The sequence below is a fragment of the Megascapheus bottae genome, chromosome 8 (genome assembly GCF_031878675.1).
Source record: "Megascapheus bottae isolate mThoBot1 chromosome 8, mThoBot2.hap1, whole genome shotgun sequence".
Classification (NCBI taxonomy): domain Eukaryota; kingdom Metazoa; phylum Chordata; class Mammalia; order Rodentia; family Geomyidae; genus Megascapheus; species Megascapheus bottae.
This window is the reverse complement of record NC_143516.1, coordinates 18,547,981-18,573,632: the sequence shown is the minus strand read 5'-3', so window position 1 is coordinate 18,573,632 and position 25,652 is coordinate 18,547,981. Positions and strand designations below refer to the sequence as shown.

The following is a 25,652-nucleotide window of genomic DNA, read 5'->3' as shown; positions in this document are numbered from 1 at the left end:
TACTTGGCTTTCAGTTGGCTGATGTCTGGAGTGGACAAGACTCACAGGAAAGCAGCACCTACCTGCAGTTTGGCTACCAAGAGGTGATCGCCACTGACCAAGAGGATCCATTTTATACCATGCGCTCTCCTCTTGAAAGAACATTTCCCAGGCAAGCTGTATACAATACCACAATCTACCAATGAGAATGTCAGGACAGATGACTCAGAACCATACAATTCCCACGACCTCTGCTGTTTGTGAAAGTAGCATGGGTGCAGATGACACAGGTTTAGAGAGCACAGCCCATGACTGGCTCCATTATAATGTGCTATGGACAGGTCCACTAGTATTCCTCCTAAATCACTCTTCATGGTGCCTTAGAGCATTTGTACATGCTAGTCCCTACTCACGCACACTAAAAAAAAATTCTTCCTCATGATAGCCACCCAGACATCTAAAGGAAGAGAGTTCTTTAGGAGTTTAGTCACGAGTTCTTTTTGTTAGGGGTCTTATGTGTTTACCCTATTCAATTCAGCTTCTCCTCCATATTTTATGCTCTGCTCTCCTTCTTGTTTTTCTCTTCAGTAAGTACTGTTTGCATGTGTGCATTTTCTTTACCTGGTTTGTCTTTCTCAAGAGACTGTAAGTTTCATGAGGCTTTAAGAATTGCACAGAAAGCTGTTTCAGAATTTCAGCTCTAGTATGTGAATTAATGCACCTTCTATCTGGCAAATATCATGTAACCCTTTTATTAATTACAATAAAAATATTATAAAAAAAAGAATTTCAGCTCTAGTAAATGAACACTCTATGCTTTGTCCTGGATTATAGGCTTCATAGGAAAGAACTGATATAAACCTCACAGTGTTACCTTTGTTTGATAAAGAAGAAACTGGAGGCTTAGAAGAGGAAGTGTAAATAGGAAGCTAAGATTAGAACCTAAATCTAACCTTTGCAGCAAGGCAGGGTAGGGAAACTACTTCACAATACTTATAATAAATGACCAGGTCTTCTGGCCTAGAAATACAATCTCCTTTTGTATCTCTAAGTAAGAACAAGACCTAAAAAATGACAAGCAGAAGAGTAGTGAGATAAATGGATAAAAAGTCAGCAGTGTCTAACTTATCAGCTGTCATTTCCCAAATGTTTGTTTAGTAGCTCCATTTCAATGAGTTCAAACCCCAATACTGCCAAAATAAAATAAAAGCTATGTGACAAATAACTGAATCTCTCTAAAGAGTTTCCTTATCCATGTTATGGGCATAATTCAGGCTAAGCAAGGTGCTCAACATAGTCTCTCAGACTTTACCTGCACCAGGTAGTTAGTTTCAGGCAAGAAATACAGAGGACAAGGACACTTTCCTCTATCCAGTAGAGAAGGCAGAGGTGAACAGAGCCTGTTTACTGTGTAATAGATGTGTATGGGAGACACTGATAGCAAGTCACTGCAGAGACATTCATTCCCCTTGCTTCACATGAACAATGGCCTGCGCACGAGAGACCTCCATTTTCTCATCCTGGCCTGCAATGAGACCAGTGTAACAAGGTGCCACAAATTACAGCTTAGTGCTCACACAAAGCCAACACTGACCTTTTTATACTTCCACCATGTCCTGGAATTTTACACATGAACAGGCCCACTAACACATGATTACATTCACTGGCATCATTCTTAGACTATAAGCCAGCCTGGACAGGGACTGAATCAATATACTGGGATTAAAGTAGCACCCAAGAATGAATAAATGTCAGACAAACCAAAGATGGAATGAGAGACAACAAAGGCCATGGACAATGGTGAAGGAATTTAGAGAATTTGGCTACCTACTAGTCCTTTTTTTTTTTTTTGGTGGGTCATGGGGCTTGAAGTCGGCCTGGGCACTGTCCCCTGAGCTCTTCAGCTCAAGGCTACAGCCCTACCTCTAGGCCTGGGCTCTGTCCCTGACCTCTTAAGCTCAGGGCTACTGCCCTGCCCTTGAACTAAGCCCCACTTCCCATTTTCTAGAGATAACTGGTGATAAGAGTCTCAGGTCCTTTTGTGTCTGGGCTGGCTTTGAACCTTGATCCTCAGATCTCAGCCTCCTGAGTAGCTAGGATTACAGGCGTGAGCCACTGCACCCGCTACCTTCTCCACTTCTTTTTTTTAACCAACCTGATATGTGAAAAACAGAGAAAGTAAAAGGAAACCCAAGGAGCCCTGCATTCCTTCCTTCCTTGTGCTTGTCTAGCTCTGTGGTTCTGAGAAAGTTCATATTCCTGGGCCTCCATTTCGAGATCACTGTAATAGTAATACCCACTAATATAATATCTATTTCATGGAGGATTCTGGTGGAAAGTGAGGGGTGATTTGTGGAAAAGTTCTGAAGGTAAAGTGTTTGGCTATTGAAAATTTAGCAAACAATGGTATGAACACTGATAGACACTTTATGCAGAGATGACCTGGAAAGCCATGACAATCAGGCAAATTTTAGTAGTTGCTGAAACTTCTGAAATCCATTGCTTTGGGCAGGAAATTCTGTGTGGGGAGATTGGGAGAGTGGCCAAGTTTTCATAAAAACAGACATTGTCTATTGTGCCATTTTCTTTGATGTCTGGCTGGAAAACCAAAGCATTTTTAATAAAAACTCCTCCTCATCATCTGAGCATGTACCATGCCCAGGCATGGTGCTAAAAGCTTTACAAACACTAACTTACTTCATCCTCACAATACCCCTCTCAGGTAGATAGGCTAGCCGTGTTATTTATTATCAAAACTGGAACACCTTTGAGAGTGGATGCTATTAATAATTCCACAGCTGCATACCAGGGCTCACAGAGTCAGCCACGTGTGGTTTCTGTCTCTGTAGTTGAGGAAACCTAAGCTTGTGGAGGGGAGTAAAGCCCCCCAACTTCAACAGGTGGGAAGCTGCTCCACACCTGGGCTTAAGTATTATGCTCACCGAGCCCCATGGGTACAATTACATGGCAAAGCCCCAGTTCTTTTCCTCACAGTTCTCTTTTAGTTTAAATATTTCCTCCTACAAAGTCTAAAACAGACTCCTGAAGTGACAGTTCAAATAACAGGAAGCAGAAAATTTTAAGTTCTATCACTACCGTTAAAGTCAACCATGTATTGCCAAAAATTCAGCCCTAATTCATGTCTTCAGTGGTGAGGTTTACACAGGAGATTGGGTAATTCACAGCTGACATACTTTCCTTAAGACAATGGACTTCTGTGAACATTTCTCAGAATATGTAAGCACATCACTAAACACACCCCTTCATGGCAGTTGGAGAAATCCCTATCAACTCACAGGAAGAATTTGGCCCCTATAACTAAACTTCCTCGTAACACCTGAATAAACCATTTGACATCTGTGATACACTGAAAACTAAAAGAAAAAAAAAAAACTAGTACAAAAGCAGTGACTTACTCTGATTTTTACAGTTGTGCAGATACAAGGGTGTTTCCTGGGATTTCAATAAGCCCTTTGCCAGCACCATTTTGTCACAGAGCATAGTACTATATAAAGGATATTAAACAACTAGAAACAACTTAATAACCACCTTTAATACCAAAGATATGTGTGGCTATCATTACCAAAATAACTTTCTTCATGCCATAGACTAGTGTCCTACTTTGTTAAGTATTTCCCATTAGAATAATTAGAATAATTATTCCAGGACAATTAGCTAGCATAAATAGCCAAAACAGATGTTTCTAGCTTCTCTTTACTAATGCATGTGTCCTTAACCTTTGCCATATTAACAACCTTCATTTTATGAGAGAGCTTGTATCCTAAGTACATCAGGATGCTTAATATGAGTGAGATGCAAATTAGATGGTTTTTATTATTTATAAAAAACTTTTGTGTTGTCAGATTGTTTGTAGCCTAAGCATTTGTTAAGTCTTACATAGGCTACTGTTTTCACCATGCCTTTACCCCTAGCTATTTTCTGAGGATCATGGTTCAAAGCTGGCCCAGACATGAAAGTGTATGAGACTCTTATCTCTAATTGGCTAGAAAACCAGAAGTGACACTGTGGCTCAAGGGGTAGAGAGACAGTCTTGAGCAGAAGAGCTCAGGGACATTGCCCAGGTCCAGAGTTCAAGTTCCTCCACTGACAAAATAAATAAATAAATAAAGTAAGTAAGTAAGTAAGTAAGTACGTTTTCTCTGCGCTTTAAGAACAAAAGTATTGTTTGGGGTCTTGGCCTCAACATGGTAGTGTGATAAAGTGCTAGTTGGGAGATTTTTTTTTGTATTCCCTGACTCCTACCTGATTTCAAGTGCCAGTGTGATGTTTTTCTAAATCCAATGAATATCAAGGTCTATTTCTAAATTTTGCATTCCATTTTTAGTACTCTGTCCTGTTTGCCTGTATTCCAGGTGCCACACTGGAGGAATTCCTAGATCTCTGTCCCTCTCACACCTGGCTGAGCACCTGCCTGTCCTTCCTCATGAGCCCTGTTTTCCAGCTTTTCCAGCTATAACTTTATACTCAGCCTCTCGGGCCCTCTCCCACCTCTTCTCACCCCTTCTCCCAATAGTTCCAAACAAAAATAAAACAGAACAAATCTGCCCATTTGTTTTTGGCTATTAATGTGCTAACTTTATAAATTAATATGGGAAGAAGTGATAGCATTTGTACATTGAGTCCTCAAATCCAGAAAGATGGTATATATATTGATGTAAGTCTCATCTGTGTCTTTTTTTTTGGGGGGGGGGCAGTCCTGGGCTTGGGCACAGGTCCTGAGCACTGTTCTTGGACTTTCTCAAGGTTAGAGCTCTATTGCTTGAGCCACAACACCACTCCTGGCTTTTTTCTATGTATGTGGTACCGAGAAATCGAACCTTGGTCTTTGTGCATGCTAAACAAGCACCGTACCACTAGGCTAAACTCCCGGCCCTCATGATGTCATTTTAATATAACTTCAAGTTTTAAAAATATGGATCTTGTACTTTCATCATTCTTATTTTGCCTGATGTCAAATTTTAAACTGGACTTGAAAAGTATATCTCTATCTTGGTTTTAAAAATATGAAAGTAAATGATTTCTATACATTAATTTTATTATATTAGATCATTGGGTTCTTTTATTTGTAATAGTTTTATTTTACATTTTGATTTCCCTGAAATCAAGTATACAAGAATTCAATATAGAAAGAATAGAAATATAACACCAATATTTCCTGGTTTTGTACTTTTTGCATATGATACAGCTTTTCCATCTGTGCTAACTAGTTCTTCCCAGAAGGAGGAACTCTAACAATACAGTAATAATGAGAGGGTCCACCCTTGTCTTATACCTTATTCTAATAAGCATGGTCCACTAAAATTATGTCAGACAAGGCAGGTAAACTTTAAGTTATGGGAGTAACCATATGACAATCTGTTTCTATACCAACATGCTGTTGCTTTTAATCAAGAGTGGCTGTCAAACTGTACTAAATACAACAGTAATATCTATAGTTTTAATTATCTGATTTTCCTTCTTAGATTTATTTATTATCATTATTTATCTTATTTTTTTTTCCAGTCCTGGGCTTGAGCTCAGGGCCTGAGCCCTGTCCTTCAGTTTTCTCAACTATATCTCTACCACTTGAGCCACAGCACCATTGGTTGGTTGTGAGGCTTGAACTCTGGGCCTGGGCGCTATCCCCGAGCTCTTCAGCTCAAGGCTACCATACTACTCAGATTTAATATTAATATGAGTGATGATTAAACGATTAGGCAATATATCTAATATTGAGCATATTTACTTCACTATTAAAATAAACTCAAGTAGATTCAAGAATACTTGTCTTTTAATAAGCTGCTAGGTTATATCTTTTAGTGATTTATGATTTATTAAGCCAATATTCATGAGTGAGATTTGCTAGTTATTTTTTTGCTTTGTAAATCTCTGCAGGCTTCAGCCTCAGTGTGAAACTAGTTCATTTATAACAAACTGCACCTTTCCCTTTTTTCTTTACATTGAAACAGTTTCAAGTGTTGGTTTTTAGCTACTTTGATAGGACTCCCTACCCCAACTCCCACTGTGGGGTCACTTTAGCAAGATTTTGTCACCTGTAAGACCAGAGTTGATATACTACATAAATTGTAAAATCAGTGTCAAGATTAATTATATCATTCCAATCTAACAAGAGACTAGATGATGTTATATACAATACATAATATATATACACAATATAATTTGTACATGAATACATATATATATATATATATGGAGAGAGAGAGAAACAGAGACAGACAGACAGACAGACAGACAGAGACAGAGAGAGAGAGACAGAGAGGTAAGGCAAAGAGAAAAGAATATACCCAATATGTCTGACTTAAATAACTGGTGGAATGGTGCTGCGGTTTACTGAGGAGAAAACTCTGATGACTAGTTATGTGTTTTTTAGAAGAAGTATGTGAAGATTGTGTATTTGAATTTGGACATGTTATCTGTATCACTGTTAAGTGGGGATAGACCAAAAGCTGATAAATGCATGAGTCTAGGCCAGACATTTAAATTTAAGAAACTTCAGGGAAATGATGCCAGGCATGAGTCTATTACAAAGAAGCAGAGAGTGAGACTCAAGTCCCAAAGTTACACTAGCAGTATATATTTGTAAAAGGATAATCCCAACACATGCCTGGGAGGTCATGGCTAGATATGAAGAAAAGCAGGATTTGCTCTGGTATCATAAAAATGAAGTAAAATATCCTTAGGAAAAAAAAGTAGCAAATGATGTCACGTACTGTCTACAGGTTAAGAAGAATCCAAAGAACTATTAGATCGGGCAACATAGAAGTGACTGGTGGACTTAACAAAAGTAGTTTCAGTAACGAACAGGAAATAATGATTTGGAGGGGCTTCAAAAGAGTTTGTGAGGAAAGACAGAAGCCAGCAAGTCTAGACAGTCCTTTGGAGATATTTTATTGTAAAGAGGAACTGAAAATGTGGTAGAAATCCGAGGGGGATCAAAGGCCAAAAGATGAAGATAAACAGTATGTTTATACAATGACAGTTAAGATGCAATCAGGAAAGGGAGGGAGGAGGAAGGGATGGGGAAAAGAAAAAGGAAGAATGGATGAGAAAGGCGGGAGAGAGACAGGAAGTTTAATATGAAGACATAATATCAGTTAATATTTAGTTAATAACGAATAATATCCATTAAATTTTTTATATTTGTATTACAAAGTAAGCAGATATTAACTTAATTCTGAAGCAAATTTCTTAACAAACTGTCCTGAGATAACAATCCTAGGGATTTAAAAATTTCTGAACATATAGTTCATTCACTTTGGTTCCATATATTTATGAGAACAGGGGGGGAAAATCCTCTTTAAATATCATTAACAGTATATTCCAAGGATTTCAAAATGCTTTCACCCAACAGTAAATAGTAACCTGATTTTTTTTTTGGGTGGGGTGAGGGTTATAGGGCTTGAACTCTAGGCCTGCACACTGTCCCTAATCATTTCAGGGACCTCACTTTTTACGGATGAAGGGAGGAGAAAGTAGCTAAGTGAGAATTTAAAAATTACGCTTCCATTTGTTTTCAAAAGGTCTTAGGAATCGTCACAAAATGCCAATTTGCCACCAGGGAACTCTACAAGCTCAGATAGTAACACATTTGTACAAGAATGCTGTACCTACACACTATCCCCGGTCTCTAGGCACTCTCTTAAGTTTTTCTTCCTCCTCTGAACTACATGGTAGGCCTGAAGTCTATCTAGATAAACCAAAATCTCACTATACAGTTTGTCTTTCCATTTTCCTCACCCATGCCAAGAGAGAAAAAGAAAGCTTTTTAGTTTTGTTTTGCCAGTCCTGGGGCTTGAACGCAGGGCCTGAGCACTGTCTTTGGGCTTTCTTAACCGCTACCACTTGAGCCACAGCACCACTTCTGGCTTTTTCTGTGTATGTGATATTGGGAAATCGAACCTGGGTAATCGTGCATGCTAGGCAAGCACTCTACCACTAGGTCCAACTCCTGGCCCAAGAAGGCTTTTTAAGTTAAGATCAGATTTGAAAATGGTCACTTGCCTTATCTCAAGTATAGAACTATCTTCATACATTTTATCAACAGAATTGACAACAATTTAAATGAAATATCTGCGTATCTGTGTGCCAGTACTGGGGCTTGAACTCAGGGCCTTGGAGCTTTACTGCTGAAAGCTAGTGCTTTATGACTTGAGCCTCATTTCTACTTCCAGCTTTTTTTGGTAGTTAACTGGAAACAACAGCCTCTAGACTTTCCTTGCCTTTTTTTTTTTTTTTTTTTTGGTCCAGCTGGATTTGACCCACAATCTTCAGATCTCTAAAAAAAATATTTTTAAATATCGAAAAAGAGTTCTGTGGTAAAAATTTAGGTTATAAAGAAGAGAATGGGGAATTGCTGATCAGAGTGCAGAGCTTCAGATAGAGAATAAGAGTAAGTTTTGAGTTTGAAGACAGTGACCATAGTGAATAATTTTCCTTGTATGTCTTTTCTTTCCTTTCTTTTTCTCTCTTTCTGTTTTGCTTCATGTATGGTGCTACAAATATATTGCAGGGCCTTATTTATGATACACAAGCTCAACCTCAGGAAAGCCCAAGGACAGTACTCAGGCCCTGAGTTCATGCCCCAGGACTGGCAAATTAAATAATTAATTAATTAATTTTTTTTTTTTTTTAAAAATTTACACCTGGGCCGGGAGTTTGGCCTAGTGGTTAAAGTGCTTGCCTAGCATGCATGAAGACCCGGGTTCGATTCCTCGCTACCACATACATAGAAAAAAGCCAGAAGTGGTGCTGAGGCTCAAGTGGTAGAACTCTAGCCTTGAGAAAGTCCAAGGACAGTGCTCAGGCCCTGAGCTCAAGCCCAGGACTGGCAAAAAAAAAAAAAAAAAAAAAAAAAAATTACACCTAAAAAAGTCTGGATCCAATATTCACCTGAAGAACAACTATTATCTTAACTGTTTCTTAACGTTTTCCAACCAATAAAGCATTCATGTACTAATCTAACGGCACTAAAATTTTTGATTAATTGAAAAGTTTCTAAATCAAAGCCTGTTTCTTAAATTTTATTTTAATTCTAGTGTCAGTCCACATTACTTAATAAAATGACAATAATGCTACATAAATAAAAACCTCCATACATGTTTATTCTCTTAAATGCAGGTAAAACTGAAAAAATACACCTATGCAGTTTGCATATCATTAAAGGTGAAAAGGTAACCAACCCTAGTGCACCTTAACATCAGTAAGTGAGCTGCCTAGTACAGTAATACTAAGTAAACGCACGGCTGAGAACAGATATACATTAAAAATCCTGACCACTTGTAGAAAATGGCTTTTGCTGCTACACATAAAGAGTTTATTATGGTTTGAATGGGTTTGTCCTCCAGAAGTCCATGTGTTGGAGGCTTAGTCCTCAGTGTGGTACTATGAGAAGCTGTACATCATTGGAGGTCATTCCCTCATCTGGGAATCTCTTGTGGGAGCCCTAGGCAGTTCTCAGGGGAGCACAGCTATACAAGCTCAGTTGTATCCTGCCAGGCCTCTCTCTCAAACCTCCAGTTTTGAGGTATGCTTGTTCTTCATAGTAACTAAAATGCAGGCTTCATTCTGATGGCATCAAGACCCAGGCTGAGTTTCATAGCCTTACCTTCTGCTCATTTTCTGCATCCTCGTCCTGATACTCATCGCCCACATTGGCACTGGCTGCAAAGGTGGGTCCCTGAGAGTAGTACTGAGAACTGCGGCAGCCATCCCGCCTCAGCTTATCACATTCTGCAGAGAGAGGAGGGAGGGAGGAGCGGGAAAGGGCATGAGAACTCAGAATCTGTTGTCTCTAAGCTTTCCAATTACAGTTTGCTAAGCAAAATAGAATTTCACAATCGATATAAAAATAATGCTTAAAAACAACTAAAGATGATCAAAGCACCTAGATACCAACAGTAATGCACTTTAAATGGACTATTTTCAGAGCTCACAACCCTTTAGTAGATAGATACCATCATTAACTTTACTCATCAAGAAACTGAAAGTTAGGGTAATTAAACCGTCTGTGATGTAATCGTATGCAAACTAATCAGTATGCTGAGGATTTTTAACTCAGTGCCTAAAGTACTATTGCACTGTAATTTTTGACATGTAACCATTGTGATTTCACATTTAAAGTAAAACAACAAACAATTGCCATGTGGTGCTGTCTCCTAGACTCATCCACTGGCAGATCTCATGAGAGATCACGGATCACAATGTTCTCATTTTATTTAGTTATCAATATGCGTGTGTGGGGGGGGGGGGTGTTGGAGATGCTGACCAGGTGCTGCAATTTCTCTGGGCTACATGCCAGGACCTCAATTTAATTTAGTTACCAAAACAGCCTATGAGCACCGTGTGGAATTTCATGTGAAGCCAGTGCCAGCCTCAGAGGAGATGACTGTCCACAGGAGATATGTGGCACGGGGGTGGAAGGTAATGGGGACACAGCAGGGGGGCCTGGCCGGGGCTATGTGGTCGGGGGAAACCACCACACTGAGGAAAGGAGGGGTTAGAAGAATTTTAACAGCTTTTTACAGCACCAGGAGTTTACTTATTTCCTAGCCACAATGAAGGCACTTGCTTGACAAAAGGATGTGCCACAGGGTTCCTGAAAGATCTAGCTTTCTAAAGTCACACAAAATGGGCTTGGTTTTGGAAGCTTTTCCGTTTCCTAGTTGTACAAAACCACATTCCTAACAGGCCTCTTCAGAGTGCCTGTCTGAGAGCCTGGTTGTCTGCCTCAGAGGAGACGAGCAGTCACTTCAGAGATATAAAAATATCAAACCCGTTTTTAAAACGGCATAAAAACTTACCGTTCTCTTTTGCTTTCTCACAGTGGGAGTGGATAGAAAAAGTTTCTACTTCAGAGTAACAAATCAGTTTCTTTTTAATTCCCATGAAAATAGTCATGAGGGTTTATGAAAGTGTCATGCTAACTGAAAAGTGTATGTGTCGAAAAAACATTAATTCAGTTACTTAGAGGCTAAGGAATTGGTGATCTTGGCCAGCAACTACTTGTACTATTGTTTAAAAAATAAAAATTATAACAAATTTCTGGCAGCCAGGTGCCAGTATCTCATGCCTATAATCCTAGCTACCCTGGAGATCTACAGATCACTCTTCAAAGCAGACCTGGAGGGGAAAGTCCCTGAGACTCATCTCCAATTAATCACCAAAAAAGCTGGAAGTGGAGCTGTGGTTCAAGTGATAGACTATTACACCTGAGCACAAAAGGTCTGGGACAGCACCCAGGCTATGAGTTCAAGCCTCAGGACAGACAGACATATAGAAAGAGACATACAGACACACATACATACACATACTATTTTTTTCATCTTTTTTTTATTGTAATTAGTAAAAGGGTTACATGATATTTGCCAGATAGAAGGTGCTTTTATCTCTATTTTGCTTTATTTTCAGATATTTGAAAACCCTGCGTTATACATGGCAAGTAGCTTACATCGGTTCATTGTGTGAGGTTTACTCAGTCCTTCAGAGATTTCAGTTTTGTAGACTTGCCTGAACTAGCACACTTCTAGAACTTCCAGGAAAGTTAACAACTTGATCTCCATTGTGTTGAAATGTGATTTCAGGGTTCTCTCACTTTCCTTAGCTTTTTTTTTTTTTTTTTTTTAAACTCAAGTTTGGCGTTCTACCAGTTGAGCCATGGCTTTACTTCTAGCTTTTTGCTGGTTAAGTGGTGATAAGAGTCTCACAGACTTTTCTGTCTAGGCTGGCTTCAGCAGATCACAGCCTTTCTAGTAACTCAGATTATAGGCCTGAGCCACCAGTGCCAGCTTAAACTAAGTCCTCTCATTATTCAAAACACTTTTGCCTCATGAGTTACATATATTAAAAAATCTGAAATTATAAAACAATATTCTTCAAATATTATTTTTATAAATGTGTTATATGAATTAAGTAACATGTAAGACCATGTATGAAAGAGATTTCCTCTTTCAAGAAACAGACTACAGTCTCCATCACCATTTCTAAGGGTAATTGTAGTTCTCACAGTCTTGGCAGAAAGAGCCAAGAATATTAAAAACAGTTTAAGTGAATTACCATAAGTTAAATCTTACATGAAAATGTTTAAACTGCAGTATAACAGAGTAGTGTAACAAATGAAAAAATATGGTGCTGGGATAAGATTAGAGTACATAGCATAAATTTATGGCACATGGCCAATTGTTTTATTCCTTTCAAGTTTCTAAAACCTAGTAAACTCATCATATTCCATTGTCACTTATTCAATCTAGGAAAATTCCCTCGTCAAGTTGCAACAGATCTCAGTTTCTAAAACTGTGGCTTTATTCATTAAAAACCAGTTTATTATCTATAGAATGAGACATGAGTGGGAACAAGCCATCCTGAATAAACAAAGACTCTTCAAACACTGCACAGGAAGGAACTATAATGAAAAGCCCAATTTAAAGTCATGTTATGCCAATAACTTTAGGCTAGAAATAAGATCCTAAGTGTAACAGAAGATATGTGTTTAATATATACTCTTCTTACAATAGAAATTTTGAGTAAAACCGTGTTATTGTTCTTCAGTACCACCTGGAAAAAGATCTCACTGTCTGCTGAGGCATGGTTTCCTAACCACAAATTTTCCTCTCCTTCCTCTAGAACAGGAAGGTACCAGTGAATAAAGGGAAACATTTCTTGGTAAACCAGAGTTTGAAATATAAAAAGAAAAAAACTAAGACTGTAGAACAAGATGGTCATCTAACCAACCTCATGAATTTAATTTAGAAATGCTGAAAGCATCTCCTACAAGAAGCTTTCATGAGTAATTTCCAAAAGAGTTTTCTCTCTAGGAAATGCTTACTGAATTTCCTTTTTGTGGAATTGGTCCTCTATTATACTAAATCAGTCACAATGAGCTAGAACATATATCTATCACAAGTCATTCTGAAATCTCCATAGAAGAAAATAGATTGTTTGTTCCACATTTACTCATAGCCAGAATGAGCAGGGACTTTGCTCACCTTAAAAAAAAAAAAAAAAAAGACAGATGTATGTTCCGCCTTGCCCTCAGTATTGCTGCATTAGCCTTGCAAACACGAGGGGAAGAAGACTTGAGTTCAAGCAGAAAGAAAAGAAGGGAGGAAGAGAGGAGGGAAGAAGGGAGGGGAAGAAGGAACTGATTAATTACTCTAAATAGTAGAACATTAGAATGAAAAGGCTTTGGCCCCTAGTTCTTCTGAAAGTAACAACATGAAGATAATTACATTGGTTATTATGGAAAAACAGCCTTCCTCCATTTCTCTCTATAGAGTTGCTATTGTTTGATCTTATCTCTTGGGTGGGGGGCAAGTTGGTGTTGAAAATTCACTGCCATTGTGACAATAATGGTAAGAGGGGATTTTTTTTAAATGGTAAGGTCATGAGGTTTCACTCTCATAACCACACTGGCCCATTATCACAGGAGCAGGCACACTATTGGCACGGCTATCTTTGCCCTTCTATCACATTATGACACAGCAAGCAGGCCTTTGTGCGAAGCTGGTCCCTTCATCTTGGATTTCCCAGTCTCCAGAATCAAGAGCGAACAGATTTCTATTCACTATAAATTGCCCAAACCACCAAGTTCTGTTATGTCAGCACAAAACAGACAAGACAACCATACTTAACCATATAGGAAATAACACTGGCCTTCATCTAGTCAACCAATAAATCCACTTCCAGTATTTTATTTTAGTGTTCTGATATTCTTTTCTATCAAGATTTTCTTTTCTTTCTTTTTTTTTGGCTAGTCATGGGGCTTGAACTTAGGGCTTGAGCACTGTCCTTGAGCTTTCTCAAGACTAGTGCTCTACCACTTGAGCCACAGCACCACTTCTGGCTCTTTCTGAATATGTGGTACGAAGGAATCCAACCCAGAACTTCACGCATACTAAGCAAGCAATTTACTACTAGGCCATGATCCTGGCCTCCTCTGGCCTCCTCTTTTCTACAAAGATTTTTTTTTTTTGGCCAGTCCTGGCTTGAACTCAGGGCTTGAGCACTGTCCATGACCTTCTTAAGGCTAGAGCTCTACCACTTGATCCATAATACCACTTCCAGCTTTTTTCTACATATGTATACTGAGGAATCAAACCCGGGTCTTCATGCATGCTAGGCAAGCACTCTGCCACTAGGCCAAACTCCCAGCCCGCTACAAAGATTATAGGATAGTTTTATTATATTTTTCTACACCTACATTTTCTGTGATAGCAAAAAACAGTATATAATACATAATTTTAAATATATTTTTTCTTTCTTTTTTTTTTTTGCCAGGCCTGGGGCTTGAACTCAGGGCCTGAGCACCAACCATCCTTGGGCTTTCCTCAAGGTCAACACTCTACCACTTGAGCCACAGCACCACTTCTGGATTTTTTTTTTTTCAGTGTATGCGGTACTGATGAATCGAACCCAGAGCGTTGTGCATGCTAGGGCAAGCACTCTACAACTAGGCCAAACTCCTTGCCCCAATTTTAAATATTCTTAAAGAATATTGGATGGATGAGGATATTGCTCATTGGTAAAGTATATACTTAGGACCTAGAGTCAATTCTCAGCAAAAAAAAAAATTTCAGGGGTAATGAAATTATTATAACTAGATCTACTATTTTATGGTAGAAAAAAAGCCATTTGATTCTTTGTTCTGGAAATCATTTTATAAATTCTTAAATTTACATTAATTATGTGCATTAGCATAGAACATATATTACCATTTCATCTTTCCAAACTTTCTAATGGATGAGGGCATTACTGCCCTCTACTAATCAAACTTATGAGCAACCCAACTCAATGTATTTCTTCAAGAGAGCTTCAGCAAAATGCCACTCCACTGTGTGGATGTGTGTGGGAGGGAGGAGGTGGTTAATCTTAAAGCCTCTCTTCCACCAAGCGTTCTCTTTGTGCTCAAATCTTCTATGTTATCCTGAATTATTCTGTATTACAATGACATTCTAACTTTAAGGACTGGATTTCCAGTCCATCGTCTTAACCACTCTGCCATGACTACATAGGACTGGGTTCCTAAAACTGCTGCATTAAAGCCAGAAGGACAAGGTAGTAGGCTGGCTTGTTATTTTTCAGACCATGGCAATAGCTCTGTGGGTGTGTGCCTCTGTGGGTGTGTGCCTCTGTGTGTGTGTGTGTGTGTGTGTGTGTGTGCTCGCGCACGCTGAATTCCTAGGCTAGTTTGAAAACTCAAGTCAAAAGCACAATGCTGGCTGAGGCTGGAAGTTTGGCCTAGTGGTAGAGTGCTTGCCTAGAATACATAAAGACCCGGATTCAATTCCACAGTACCACATACATGAAGAAGAAGAAGAAGAAAGAAGAAAGAAGAAAGAAGAAAGAAGAAAGAAGAAAGAAGAAGAAGAAGAGGAGGAGGAGGAGGAGGAGGAGGAGGAAGAGAAGGAGGAGGAGGAGGAGGAGGAAGAAGAAGAAGAAGAAGAAGAAGAAGAAGAAGAAGAAGAAGAAGAAAGAAGAAGAAAGAAGAAGAAGAAAGAAGAAGAAGCGAACGAAAGAAAGAAAAAAGTCCAGAAGAGGTGCTGTGTTGCAAGTGTTAGAGCTCTAGCCTTGACAAGGTCCAAGGACAGTGCTCAGAACTGGCAAAAAAAAAAAAAAAAAAAAAGGCACAATGCCGATATTTTTTATTTTTTTGATTTAATTTTGTTTGTCCATCATATGCCATCAATGCCGATATGTTTTATTTTTTTTATTTAATTTTGTTTGTCCATCATAGGCTTTGAACTCTGGGCCTTGGCGTTGTCCCTGAGCGCTTCAGCTCAAGGCTAGTAGTGTTCTACCACTTGAGCCACAGCGCCATTTCCAGTTTTCTGGTGGTTAATTGGAGATAAGAATCTCATGGGCTTTTGTGCCCAAGCTAGTTTTGTACCATGATTCTCAGATTTCAGCCTCCTGAGTAGCTAGGATTACAGGTGTGCGCCACCAGCCTTCTGCTAGAATGGCATTTTTGGGGGGTGGGGGAAGGGGAAGTCATAGGGATTGAACTCAGGTCCTAGACTCTGTTCTTAAGCTTTCTCAAGGCTAGCATTCTACCACTTGAGCCACAGCACCACTTCTGGTTTCGTGCATGCTAGGCAAGCACTCTACCACAGGTCACATTCCTGGGTCCTAGATCGTCAATTTTTGTTAAAGCCAATATTATTGACATTTTCTTAAATGAAAGCTCTTTCAACTTCATTATGTGATTTGTATTTAACTGCAAGAACGGAAAGAATTTTATCTTCTTTCATGGATTATGGAATGTAGGTATAAAGTTTCTAGGAGATCATGATTTCTAAACTACTTTTCCAGTTATTTTCCATCAGATTATGAACAGCAGAGTACGAGACAATTCTTGTGTACATTTTTGTTTCAGTCCAGCACTAGGAATACATCAGACTATAAACATTTGTGATTAGGAAGAAGTCAGTTCCAGTCCAACTGCTAAACCAGGGATACAGATAAAGTTTGAGCTTTCAAGTAAACACACAGGTAAAACTGACAGCACTTAAAAATTATGCTTTGTATATACTTATTTTCTTAATAAAAATGTATTTTCTTTTTTTCCCTTTTTTTTTTTTGCCAGTCCTGACACTTGAACTCAGAGACTAGGCACTATCCTTGGGCTTTCTCAATACCAGTGCTCTACCACTTGAGTCACAGCTCCACATTGGCTTTTTCTGTGTATGTGGTACCAAGGAATTGAACCCAGGACTTTGTGTACGCTAGGCATGCACCCTATCACTATGCCTTGTTCCCAGCCACATGTATTATTTTCTTAATGAAGTTTAGACCAATCAACATTTAAAAATAGAAGGGATTGACCTTTCACTTCATTAATTTATTGGGTCTGGCAATACTGGATAAGAGATTTCTTACTGTCATTAAGATTTGGCCTTGTCATTTATGTTCAATGAATTTCATTCAGTTCATTTAAACCGTCTCCAAGTGTCAACCAACTCAAATATAATTAGGAGACTGCAGATGTACAAACATTTTACGTTACTCAATTGTTTGGAATTGATAAGTCGAATGTTTTCCTAGATAATGTGACAATTTTAAGATCTCCTTAGAGGATTGATTGATTCTTCCTCCCTTCCCCACTTTTAGAGTAAGATATATTATAAAATTATACAAGGGGCCAGGAGTTTGGCCTAATGGTAAGAGGGCTTCCCTAGCATTCAGGAAGACCCGGGTTTGATTCCGCAGTTCCACACACATAGAAAAAGCCAAAAGTGGTGCTGTGGCTCAAGTGGTAGAGCTCTAGCCTTGAGAAAGCCCATGGACACTGCTCAAGCCCTGAATTCAAGCCAGGACTGGCCAAAAAAAAAAATCTATCTATCTATCTATCTATCTATCTATCTATCTATCTATCTATCTATCTATCTACCTATCTATCTACCTATCTACCTATCTATCTATAATATACACACACACATATATATACAAGGATGCTTACAGTGACATAAAAGCATGTTACTATACACTGAGTACTAAACTCAAATCTACCTAACAGTAAATGTGCCCATAAGCCCAGCTCTTTACTGCTTTCACTTCAATGGCACTTAGCATCCAAAGCAACACAAAGTATCAAGGTTTGAGTCAAATTTGTGGTTTAATAACTTAAGTCTAAGCCTACAAAGCTAGAAAGTGGTCAACAAGATACTACTGGGGTAGAGGTGAGAGAGAGGTCTTCTCCATCGGGAGAGGGTAGGGAATTCTCAAAAAAGGTGAAAGGAAACTCCTACATATTCAACATGAAGAATAGTAACAGGTCTAAAGGGGAAATGAGTTAGCCTATTACTTTTATTGTGTCTCTAATAGGAACTGCTTGACAAGCTTACACCTAAACAGAAAGAGAGGAAAAATAATTTATCTGCAGTGATCTAGATCAAAGGAAGAGAGCAGAATGCTGTTATCTAGCATCTACTTCTAGTTCCTATTTTTTCCCCATTTAGGAAAAAACTTTCATTTTACTATTTGTGGAAGTATTTCATGCGTCTGTATTTCCTTAAATGTTTGAAGGGCTTTTACCTTTAACATCTACATCAGCTCCAGATACACAAGAAGCGTCATGATTAGGACTGCTGTCATCTTTTATCCAATGATGTCTGCCTAGGCTCTGACTTCTGATTTTTTTTTTTTTTTGAGTGTAGGGGGCCATTCTAGGGACTAAACTCAAGGCCTAACCAGGCTATACAAACACTCTGTCACTTGAGCTACATCCTCAACTCTTTCCTTTAGTTTGTTTTTCAGATTCAGCATCAAGCTTTAACCCTGTCAGGATTTGCACCTTAAGCTACCTACCTCCAACTCCTGAGGAGACGGGACTGTAAGCATGGCCCACCACACCCAGCTTTTTAACTCTGAACTTTTAACACGGGGCCACGCTTATCCACTTAATGATGATGATGAGTCAGTTTATAGGACTTGAGCTCCAATCTTTCCAAATGGCTTTTCATGTCCTGAAAGTAAAAGTAAAAGTCCTCCTACTGGTTTCTAAGCTCTATATGACCTGACTCAGTGTGAAGTTAGGGGTGAGTCCATGTGTTTAATAGAGTCTGTGATGGATGACAGAAGTGTTGGCCCCATCGTTCACTCACTGCATTTATCCTTGGCCACATTTTCCACCTAAATTTACTAAGGGCATATGGTATTCCCACCGTGCTGGTAGTCTGTACCTTTATGTGTAAGTATACTCTGGGGGTGAGTATTGTATAGAATACAATGCCTTCCCATTACATGGACCGCCCTATACACAATTCATGTAATTTTTAATTAAGCAATAAGAGGATGAAGAAAGAGTTGGTAGGACAGGAGGAGAAACTGAAGATAATACATAGTGCTCAATCAGGGTTGTCTACCACAGCAAATTTTGTCTTGGTAGACTTTCAGGAAGCTGACTTATGGTTTGGATACGAAATGCCACGAGTTTAATTCATGCAATGTTTACTGGCAGAGCTTTGGAGGAAGTGACTGGGCTATGGGGGTTCTGACGTAATTAGCAGAGTAATTCATTGGTGGATAATTGCAGGAGCCACTGGGAAGTGGAAGAAACTGCGGAAGGGGCCTGATTGGAGGAATTAGGTCACTAGGGGTGTGCCTTTGAAAGCTACATCTGGTCCGCAGTCTCTTTTCCTATCTCTGTTTCTTCCCATGAGATGCGTGTGCAGCTTTGCTCTGCCATGCTCTTCTACCACAATGTACTACCTCACCACAGGTCAGAAACAAAGGAGTCAGCCAGGCATGGACTGAAATCCTAAAACAGTGAGCCAGGGGAGATTTTTCCTCCCTTATCTGTCTCAGGCATTTTGTCATAGCAACAGAATCCGAACACACTAAGTCCAGAATTAGAAGGCTAAATGCATCACGATCAACTCTCAAAAGCTGCAGACTATGATTCTGGACAGGCAGAATCAATGTCATAGAAAAGCCATACTTTCAGAAGCACATATTCCGATGAGTTCTGAGGAGGAAGGTAATGAGTGAGGAAGTGGCAGATGAGTTTGTTCACTATCTACTTCACTTCTCCAATTCAATTCAGAGAAATGAAGAGAGGTTAGGGTAGGGAGGTAGAGGGCCATAGAGAGGAATATGATATTAACTGTGGTCATCAACACAACCATGAAAATGGAGATGAATGTGCTAATGTAGCAGCACACACTGAAAAGTTGTCACTGAACCAATCTCTCACTCACTTTATACAAACTCAGTTATGTAAAAAGATTTTTTTAAAAAGCTACGCCAACTTAAAAAGAAAAAAAGCTACTCCTGATTAATTCCTATTATAGTGGCACAAACACATCCAAAAATACCTTAGGAGTTAAATATTAATCCTTAATTTATTGGATAAATGGTCAGCTTTGCTTTTCCCAGCAACCCATGAAAAGAATGCTATTTTCCATTACTAAACACCAACTTTTAAAAGATGTCTCCTTTTCACATACCTAAATTCATTTAAGAAGACTTGAAGAACTAAATCTGATTTAAAGGAAGGCAGAGCCTTTTAGTGCCCTGTGATTAATGTGAGTGTGTAAAAAGAGTTCAAATTCTAGCTGAGCACCACCAGAGCATAGCCAAGTTGGAGGTGATCTCATTTCACGTTACGATTACAAAGCTCTATGGCTGGCAGTGAGGAGCATCACCAAGGTTACTCAGTATCAAATAGCCTGCAGAGATCCTCTGCCAGCACCAGAGACTTTAGCTGTGTGGGGAATGATAACAATTCTTATCCACAGGCCCTTCAATGTGGCATTTTTATACTGCACCCAGCGAGGCCACTCAAGTTACTTTATCAGAAGTGAAAATAGAATTGCTGAGACAGCAGACTGGCTGTGGACACAAAAACAACACAAAAAGCTTTTGTTTAAACAATCCATAGTGCTTTGTCAAGACCTGGATCATCTGAATGACTGTCTTTGCCAGTCTATCTTTTGTGTGGTGCTATCATTAAAAAAGGGCGGGGGGGCGGGAGGGGGACAGAAAGCCTTTTTACTATCAGAAAAAGCAATGGTTCTTCTTCATTTTCCCTTTGCTTCTCTATCTGACTTCCCTCTCCCTGATTAACTCCTCTTAGGAAGCAGTTCTTTCAAGATGACCATATTTGGAATAGCTTTCATAAACCAAGAGACGTTAAATAGCCCCCTTTGTTTATAATTTCCATTCTGTTAGTCTCACATTTTTGTCTCTGTTCTCTTTTGTCAATAGGGGATTTAATACCTGTTCCATCAGGTCAGGCAACTTTCCTAAGGACAAAAATTCTCCCTCTAATGAATACCAAACACACTCAAAAGAATAAGCCTTCAATTACATTATCATTTGCCTTTGAAAAGTCAGCCTAATTAGGTTGACAAGCACTGCCCAGAGTAGCAAATGAAGTCATCCTCCCCATCAGAGAACTAACAAGACAGTGGAGCCACATTTCCACCAACCTCTAATAACAACTAGTGAACATGATTTGGCTCCACCTTAAAACATGCTTCTTCAGCTTCCTAAGTCAGAGGTCACAACCTCTGATCCTCCTCTTAGGCCTCAGGTTTACTGCCGCTCAACTTCCTGATCACAGGTCAACAATGGCCACCTGCTGATCAATTCCTTTGATCTTTCCCATCCATCCACCAATGTAGGATAACTGTGTGATCTCCACCACTAGCTTTCTTCTTCCCCAACTGCTCACTTGTCTTCTTCTTCCCAGAGGGCCCCTAAAATGAACTTTGTGGGATACAACCCTCACAATCCTTTGCCCTCTGCTCTACCCATCTCCACTCTAGTGATGCCCATAGTCATGCCAGTTGTGCCCTGTCCTGAGTTCCAGTTGACCTTTCCAAATGTCATTAGGGCCTCCATAAACACAACAGTATTTAGTCTCTGCATGGGACTGTGTGCTGGGGACACAAAAGACCAAGTACTGGCTTCCAAGGATCTTGCCATCAGGTGGGGAGGGAAATATAACTGGGTTATATAGAAGATCATCAACTGTTTAACTGAAACACAGCTCTATGGGAATGTAGGGCAAAGAGAAGGGAGGTCCCAAATTGCCCTGTGACATGCAGAAGAGCCTATGGGGACTTGTGCACCCACAGAACAACTCTCAATGGGACAGTAGTTATCCAAGTGGGAGGGAGAAGGCACAGGTGGGAAGAACTTGACAGTGGAGAGAAGAGATGAACAAGGCTAGGGAACATGTTAGTTTGAGCATTTTTTTCCCCTCCATGTGAAGGCACAACGGGAGAACTTATTAAGAAAAGGGGTTAAGAGATTCATGGGAGAGACCTAGGAAGCTGGCTGACAAGGCTAGACAAGCAAGAATTTGTTTGTGAAGGTTCTTGGCCACTAAAGAGCTTATAGTTTTTTTTCTGTTGGTTAACAGAAGCTGAGAATTTTAAATTAAGAACAGGCACGATTGGCTTTACATCTTTAAGACAACACCCAGGAGTGGGATGAATCTCAATAACATCAGCTTCCTCAACCCTGTACCTGAGTTATTCATGTCTTATCTTATCTCTCCGGCTTGCTTTAAGCTGCTGTAAGAAAGCCCCAAAGCTACTCATCTTTGACTTCAATATCCAGTCCAATGACTCACTTACAATACATGCTTAGAAAATGTTGGTTTCAACACAAAGCTAATTTCAGACAATCTAGTTTTTCCGGGGCTTATGTTACCAGTCAGTTTTATCTTTATGTTAATAAACTTCACACATATGACCCTTAAGTTAAGTACTGAAAGGCCAATCTGAATTTTATAGTTTAGAAGGAACTGACAAGATCATAAATTGTGTTCCAGAGAAAGAAGCCAAGTACAAAGATGAGATCTGACTCCTGACATCCTACAGCTGTGTACAAACAACACTGGTGGAAACAGAACAATGGCCTCCCATATGCTTTTCCCAGAAGCAGTGACAACCAAAGGTGTTCATGCCGCTGTGGTTTAAGAAAATGAGAAGATTTATTTCCTATCTTCAGTGGTTCCTACTTCCTAACTGCCCCAAATCTAGTCTTATTTTTGTTTAAACTTGAGAATAATTTAAATCAGTTACACATGTGTATAAAAAAACTTAACATATTTTTTCTTTAGCTAACAATATCCTTTTTCTCCTTTATACTAGTTTCACTAAAGGATCCTTCAGGAAGCACCAAATTAGGCTAGGCGTGAAATATGTAAAAAATGCAAAATGTTTAGCTAATTATTTCCAAACCTTCTTCCTTTATAACCTGTAACTCTTTTATTTTCTTAAAGGCTGCTGAGGTACTAATGACCTATTAGAACCCTAAAACTAAGCAGCAAATGGCATTAAGATTATACAATCACACATGCCACTGAGTAATGCTTTCTTATTTCTTTTACATTAATTTGAATGCTAATGCAATCAAGGATGAGTAAAGAGAATTTCTGGAGCAAGTGTGAATCTACCAGCCTTTAGGCAACAATGGCCTAATCTCAATTTCCTAAATTAACTAGCTAAAGAAACCAAATTTGACTTGGACCATTAAATTCACAGGGTGAGCTTTGCCCCTAGGGAAATGGGAGGAAGGCTGAAGAAAACCAAAGGAACAAGTGTCTTTCATGGCCCTGGGATCTGAGATCAGAATAGGCCAACATGGCACTCATCAGGAATCCTCAGGTTGTAGGAGGCAAAAGGGGGAGATGACCAGAGAGAGGACTGGTAGGCTCCATCCAGTTTGGGGTTCTAGGTGCTTTTCCAAGACTGCTGGTGAGCAGATAAAAAGGCTGCCACTGTCATCTGGCATTGCTTCTTGCTCTCCCTGCTCCCCCAAGTGCATGACAGTACTAGAGCATACATGGAAAGCACTAACAAAGTTCTGGTAGCTATTTGGGAAAGAGAGCTGAGAACCACATAGTTAATACAGGTGTTTCATCATACTTTTAATTAAAATATAGCTTTTCTTCAACAAATACACAGTTTCCACATGTGGGGCAGGTCCTTTGAGATATCTGAAATAAAGATGTTCATTTTACTTCCATGAAAATAGGTACTATGATCATCTTTACAGATGAAAAAAGTTCAAACTGTTGAATCAACAAACACAAAGTTAGGCCTAAAATGAGATAGTGACCCAAAGTTTTCATTAATCTCAGGACCTTCCCTGTTAGAAAATAAGAATAGGAAGCTTCTGGATTTAGGTCATGTTATACCTCTTGATCTACGTAATGACTAAGTAGATATAGTTAATTTAAGCTGCAGATGTTTTATGTACTGGTCTATTTACCCATCACTTTTTTTTTTGGTCATGGGACTTGAACTCTGGGCCTGGGCGTTGTCCCTGAGCTCAACTCAAGGCTATCCCTCTACTATCCCTTGAACCACAGCCACACTTCCAGTTTTCTGGTGATTAATTGGAGATAAGAGTCTCACGGACTTTTTAGTGCCTGGGCTGGCTTTGATCTGGGATCCTCAGATCTCAGCCTCCTGATAGGCATTAGCCACCACAACTGGTTCCCATTACTTTTTAAAAATAGGAGGGTAATGTTAATAACATTATTTAGGAGAACAAGCAGTCAGTGTTACAATGTCACATCTGTAAAAGTATTGGCCACAGGACCTCTAGGAAGACAAGCCACAGTCCAAGATGCAAAGGCTATCTGTGACATCTCAGGGCCCCATGCATCCAAGGAAGATGTGACAGACAAAGCTCCGCTGGGATTCCAGAGAAGTCCATAGCCTCTACTCAGATAAACTTTCTCGTTTAGCTAAAGAGCAGTAGAAGGTTTCATGGCAATGAAAGGTAGAGAAAGTCAATTTCAGATCAAGTCTGGTATCAGGAACTGTTAGAGAAACCTGGATGAAACTACATAGAAATCCTACTTAGTCGATACAGAAAGGTATCATATTCTTAAATGTTGAATAGGATGGCATGTGTATGGTTAAACTGCATTTAACCATTTGGTATAAGCAGTCATTTTTCCACATGGTAAATCCTCAACTCCTATCCTTCCAGATATAATAAACATAAACCTCTAACTTTAAATGAACATAAGCCAAATTCAATACTCTTTCCTGTGCTCACACTTCTAATTCTAGAGCACCAGAGCAAGCTGACCTGCTAAAATGTATTTCTTCAGGAAAGAGCTGTGACTACAGAACATTTCTGATGTCAACAACAGATGCTCTGTGAACTAATTCAGGCAGAAGTGTACACAGATACAGTGACTAAATTGTCTGTTAAACAGACTGTGAAAACTCATGTTTATCTCTCTTAAGTTGGGCTTTTGGGGGATGGAAACTTGAAAATGATGTCTTATGTCAGCTTTTAATATGTTCATTATTGGCAACTGAGGTCTCTAAGCTGTAAAGGAACAAAATGAACCTCTCACTGAGCCTATTCCTAGTTCTCAATTCTCCTTTTCCACTTGAGACTCAGTAAAGCCAAAAGCTAAGTGGATAAAATCTTGGTTACATCTCATCATGGCTATCTCCAATGAAGTTTATAAAGGGTTCAAACAATTATAGGGATAAAAGGGTAGAATTCTGGAAATCCAGTAAGATGCTGAGTAAATTTCTTTTTTGGATAACTGAAAAGATGTCTGGCTATATTAGGAGTGAATGAAACTGCAAAAACTTCACCTGTTCCAAGTGCACAACCTGATAGGGTAGACAGCAGGAAAGACTGTCACCTGCAACCTGGGAATGGGCAAATGGGAAGGTGAAGGAGCATGGTGCTTCTCATGGATTTTCAAGTCCTTCCTATTGTCCACCATAGTTATTCCACACTTCCATCAAACACTGACCGCAAGACAGAGCTCAGCCCTTTAAAGTTCCCCACAAGCTTTCAGCAGTTCACAAGCCTACTGGCATCAAAGCAAGCATGGCAGTGCATTCTTATGATCCTGACACTCAGGAAGCTGAGGCAGAAAGATCTCGAGTTGAAGATCAGCTTGGGCTCTCTAGCGACACCCTAACTCTAAAATACCAAGAGCTGAGAACGTAGTTCAGTGGTGGAATACTTATCTAGAATGTGCAAGGCCCTGTGTGTGATCCCCAGCACTACAATCAATCAATCAATCAATTAATAGAAAAATCAGTTTGAAGTACAGAGTCAGTGTTCAGATCTTGATTAAATTATGGCTACTATCTGCTTTTAGGTACAAACTTAAATACAGCATTTCATAAAACAATCCCCAACATGCGGGTGTCTTCCTCAGT

The 25,652-nt window shown here is 39.4% G+C and overlaps 1 protein-coding gene across 7 annotated transcripts in view; it reads right to left on the bottom strand.

Moving 5' to 3' along the window:
* Positions 1 to 25,652, bottom strand: part of Nhsl1 (NHS like 1) — a 212,845-nt gene that overhangs the window by 23,108 nt on the left and 164,085 nt on the right. For all 7 annotated transcript variants that reach the window (XM_090338044.1, XM_090338046.1, XM_090338049.1 and 4 more), the window contains exon 3: positions 9,605 to 9,729. In XM_090338044.1, coding sequence (XP_090194170.1) covers positions 9,605 to 9,729 — 125 coding nt within the window. The remainder of the gene's footprint in view (positions 1 to 9,604; positions 9,730 to 25,652) is intronic.